Genomic DNA, 4,554 nt, shown 5'->3' on the forward strand with positions numbered 1-4,554 from the left:
TGTTTCCGCCCACAAGAGTAGAGGGCATGGCAATTGTACCATCTTTACAAAGTTTCATAATTCTCTATTTCTAAGTAAAACTAGAGCACATGTCAAGTTTCACCTGCCTCCATATAGCCAAAACACTGTGCGCCGGTTAGAAATTTCTCAGCGATAAGATTTCGAAAGCGTGTGCCCATAGCAGGTGTAGACATGTAGTAAGAGGTATGTTCAGTTGCCACACAGGTGACGTGGGGTATTTGATTAGAAAATAGAAAATGCTAAAAGGAGAAATACATAAGAAGCTGTGAAGGATTAACTAATAAATTTCTTGTTCCAGTTTAATTTCAGTACATTTATGTTAGCAAGAATGAATATATAATATTAATATGCATACATTTAACATATTTTAACATCATTGAATTTGTCAGGTGTGAAGAAGTGGTTCCTACTGTTATAGCTAAGGTGGCGGGCGGCACTTCGTATATATCAGTGACTGAAATTCAGACGACTATGTTGATCTCTCACATATGTGTCATGATATATACAGCATTAGAATAATAATGCTAAAGAATTTACACGAGAAAAGCATATTTTCGCCAACTTTGAAAATAGCATTTGCTCCACGGGCCAAAAGTTCACATTAGCAGCTATCCCACCCATTGCCTGGCAATCGTGGCGATCGTGTTGAATGAAAAGGTACAGAAGCAGCGCAACAGGCATGATAGAAAATTGCAAAAAAAGATACGTATAAACAAACAATAGAAAGTTTTTAATTTTTTTCTCGTTCCGAAGATATTTGGGATACACAAGGCCAAAAGATCTACATACGAATATAAACAAAGTCTAAAATATTTATATTGCTCCAACAACTCATTGTAATAAGGTGAAATATTAGTTCATCGTCAGATTTCCTAAAAAAGCAAACGTAAGTAAACATTTTGTACATTCTAAATGTTTGCAATAATTCTTGGCCTAATTGAATTTCACTGATTTTCACTAATGAGAAAGCACACAACAACTTAAATCAAAAGAACCATCTTGTAAATGATATTTCAGTTGAAATGGCATATCAGCGTAAACAGGTTAAGGAAAATTCTAATCTACTTGGTCAAAATACTGAAAATGGCACTTCAATAAATGAAAACGAAGATACAACGTCCTTACTAAATGGCAAAGCTAAAACTTTAACTGCCAATTTGACCCAACGCACATCTACTGGTACATTCATGAAATTGAAAACATATTTACATGCACTGCGTCCATGGTCATTATCAGGCAGCTTGGTGCCAACGTTGATGGGTTCAGCGTTGGCATATCGTTCTCAATGGGCAGCCGATTTTAGCCTAATAACATTTTTTCTAACCGCCTTCACTGTAGTCACAGTACATTGCGCTGGAAATGTGGTGAATACATATTTTGATTTCATCAAGGGAATCGACAAGCAAAAGGCCGACGATCGCACACTCGTAGATCACATACTTACGAAGGATGAGGTAAGCACATACATATGTATGAATGTATTTTATAAACATTTAATTTTAGTTTTGTTTACATTATTAATAAAATGTTTTCAGTGTACATACATATTATGTATACGGTTACTCCCAAAATTGAGTGTTCTGAAAATTTTTTATATGGAAAAAAATGCGCAGGACAGTCAGCAAAAAAGTTCTCAAAAATCAACTCGATTTCTAGCATGTAAAACATCGCAAATATTAACAAAAAAGAGCAGTACGTTCAATTTTGAGAGTAACTGTACATATCACACACGTTCTTCAAAGGCGTGCTAACTCAAAATCGCTAATTTGTGGGAAAATGCAAGTAATTTTTTTAAGCATATGTTAAATATATGCGCGAGAGAAACTTTACTTTATATGTTTGCAATAAATAACTAAAACAATTGGTGCGGCTTTTGCAGGAAGTTAAATAAATGGTCGGGTGAATTTTTTTAGCTCATAATATCAAAAATGACAAATTTTGAATTATTACACTTTTACAGAGCATGTGCGATATGCATTCCCATATTTTCCGCCCGTTTGACTGAGCGCACTCTACTGCCTGTTCTTTTCTGTTTAAAGACTTATTAACTCAATGTTTTTTTTTTGTTTTTGTTACGCGGTATATCTTTGTTACAATTATACTTCTAATCTCGTATTTATCTAAAAGTAAAGCTCAATCGCGGTACGTTTTAGGTTTTCAGTATTCTATCCTATCTCTTAGAGATACATATCGTCGCTTAAAGTACAAAACCGTGTAACTGACATTGGCTGCCGAAAATTGGATCTATTCGTCCTGAAATATACTAGCCAGAAATGCGATTGCTTTATTAAAAAGAGAACCATTTTGAAATATGAATGTTTTTACTCTCTAGAAAATAATTTATGCCACTTCATACGCTTTTATGCAACCTCACGTTTTGCATTATCTTGATACGCGATTTTGCATTTTGTTGATACGCGGTTTTGTACTTTAAACGACGATATGTATTTAAATTTTCCATATAATAGTTTTATTTTCGCATGCTTATCTGCAACCGGATTCCAACATTGCTATCGCTAATTTTGATCGCCAAAAATCCAAAAGGATAGCAGACGCCCCTAACAACACGCAACATCTATGTAGTTATATTTCCCCATGCTCCCAGATTTGGCTGATTACACATTGCACGTGTTATTCCATCTTGAATACTTTTAGTCCCCACTGCTTTTAATCTAGAGAATTTTGGCGACAAAATTTTGCGAAGCGATTGTCAGAATACCACTGCTGACAAAATTTCAAAAATCAAAGCCAGTTTGTATTCACAACGGCCTTAGCCAACACTTTTCGAAACTGCATTTTTAACAGATTTTGGTAGGATGTATAAAACACATCTTAAATAAAAATTTTAAGTAGTAGTACCAAAAACAATGGAGTTATATGCCACTTTTGAAAATGCACTACTTGTTTTTGCTACTCTTTTTATACTGTTTTTTACTTCTGTAAAATAAAAAATTTGTTGGTTAGGGCATTTGTGGATTAATTGTGTGTAATATCTAAATTGTTACATAAAAAAACAGCAAAAGCCGTAACCATAAAAAAAAATATTAAAAGTCAGCGCGATTGGTTGAACATTGTAAACAAATTGAAATATAAAGGGCTATAAAACCGCATACCAAAACTTTTCCAAAAAATTTTAAATAAAAAGTTGCAATTTGAATGAAATTTTGCAGAATTTCCGTAATTTTTGTACAAGGTTTGAAATTTGAGTTTATATATTTGGTTTTTGTTAGAACCTTGTAAATTTGTCCGGCACTGTATGTACATTGAGAGGTGATTTCTTTAAGTCAATTTAATATATTTTCTTAATTTGTAGGTTGTCTCATTGGGAGCAATTTTGTACATGGCTGGTTGCGGCGGCTTCATCTGCTTAGCCTTTCTGAGTCCAGCTAAAATGGAACACCTGGCGTTAATTTATTTCGGCGGTCTATCGTCCAGTTTTCTTTACACTGGTGGAATTGGTTTCAAATATATTGCCCTTGGAGATGTTGTAATTTTGATACTCTTCGGACCATTGTCAGTATTGTTTGCGTTTATGTCACAAACAGGTCATGTGGACTGGACCACAATATACTATGCTATTCCTCTGGCACTAAATGCCGAGGCTATACTACATAGTAATAATACTCGCGACGCTGAAAATGACCGTAAAGCAGGGATTGTGACGTTAGCAATAGTCATCGGACGCACTGCATCGCATGTTTTATATGCATTGTTGCTATTTACGCCGTACAGCGTATTTGTAGTATACGGTTTGAACTATTCGCTATGGTTTTTATTGCCGCTCATAACTGTTCCGCAAGCATTTCAAATCGAGAAACGTTTTCGTAATGAACAAACAATGAGTTCTGTGCCACGGCAGACGGCAAAATTAAACTTTTTTTTTCGGGGTGCTTTTCATAGTGGCGATATGCTGTGCTAAACAACTACCCGACTTCAGTTACCGCAGACATTAGAATGATAACTTTCATATTCATACCAGTAGGGAACAATAACTTTCATTTAATGATAGAATTGACCATGTCATACGATAATACATACTTACGTAAATATACACGATTTTTAACGCTTCCCATACTTATGACAAATGAAAATATATGAGAGGGAAATATTGGAGTTAAGTCACAGAAACAATATACTCTTTACAGTAAATTATGTATATGTAGTGCTTAGATAAAACTAAAAAATCTATCAATAAAATATAAAATCATGATAATGCAGCTTTTACAAAAACTAAATCTGAACTTTCATCTAAAATAGCTTAAGTCGAAACCCATTTTGTAACAAATAAAAAATATTTAAAATAATTTAGCGTGAATATAGGGAATTTTTCGTAAACGTTAAAAAATTCTATGAATAAACGTAGTAACACGAAATATCATAAAATGGAAAGTGATTATCTGAACGTTTTTTTCAATGTTACAATTTTTAAGTTGTGTACTTTATTCTTAAATTCAACTTTTAATTTCTTTCCATCCCATTAAAAAATCTTAGTTGTTGTTGTTGTTGTTGTTATTGTAGCGGCTACAACAACTC

At 33.8% G+C, this 4,554-nt stretch overlaps 1 protein-coding gene across 1 annotated transcript; it reads left to right on the plus strand.

Moving 5' to 3' along the window:
• The first annotated feature begins 231 nt into the window (after positions 1-231).
• On the plus strand, positions 232-4,323 carry LOC118752838 (ubiA prenyltransferase domain-containing protein 1 homolog). The gene is made up of 5 exons (XM_036487693.1): positions 232-339; positions 411-678; positions 775-907; positions 1,039-1,475; positions 3,335-4,323. The coding sequence occupies exons 4-5, from the start codon at positions 1,044-1,046 to the stop codon at positions 3,938-3,940; spliced, it is 1,038 nt and encodes a 345-aa protein (XP_036343586.1). The 5' UTR covers positions 232-339; positions 411-678; positions 775-907; positions 1,039-1,043; the 3' UTR covers positions 3,941-4,323.
• The last annotated feature ends 231 nt before the right edge of the window (positions 4,324-4,554 follow it).

Source organism: Rhagoletis pomonella, unplaced genomic scaffold (genome assembly GCF_013731165.1).
Source record: "Rhagoletis pomonella isolate Grant_MI unplaced genomic scaffold, Rhpom_1.0 Rhpom_scaffold_01897, whole genome shotgun sequence".
NCBI lineage: Eukaryota > Metazoa > Arthropoda > Insecta > Diptera > Tephritidae > Rhagoletis > Rhagoletis pomonella.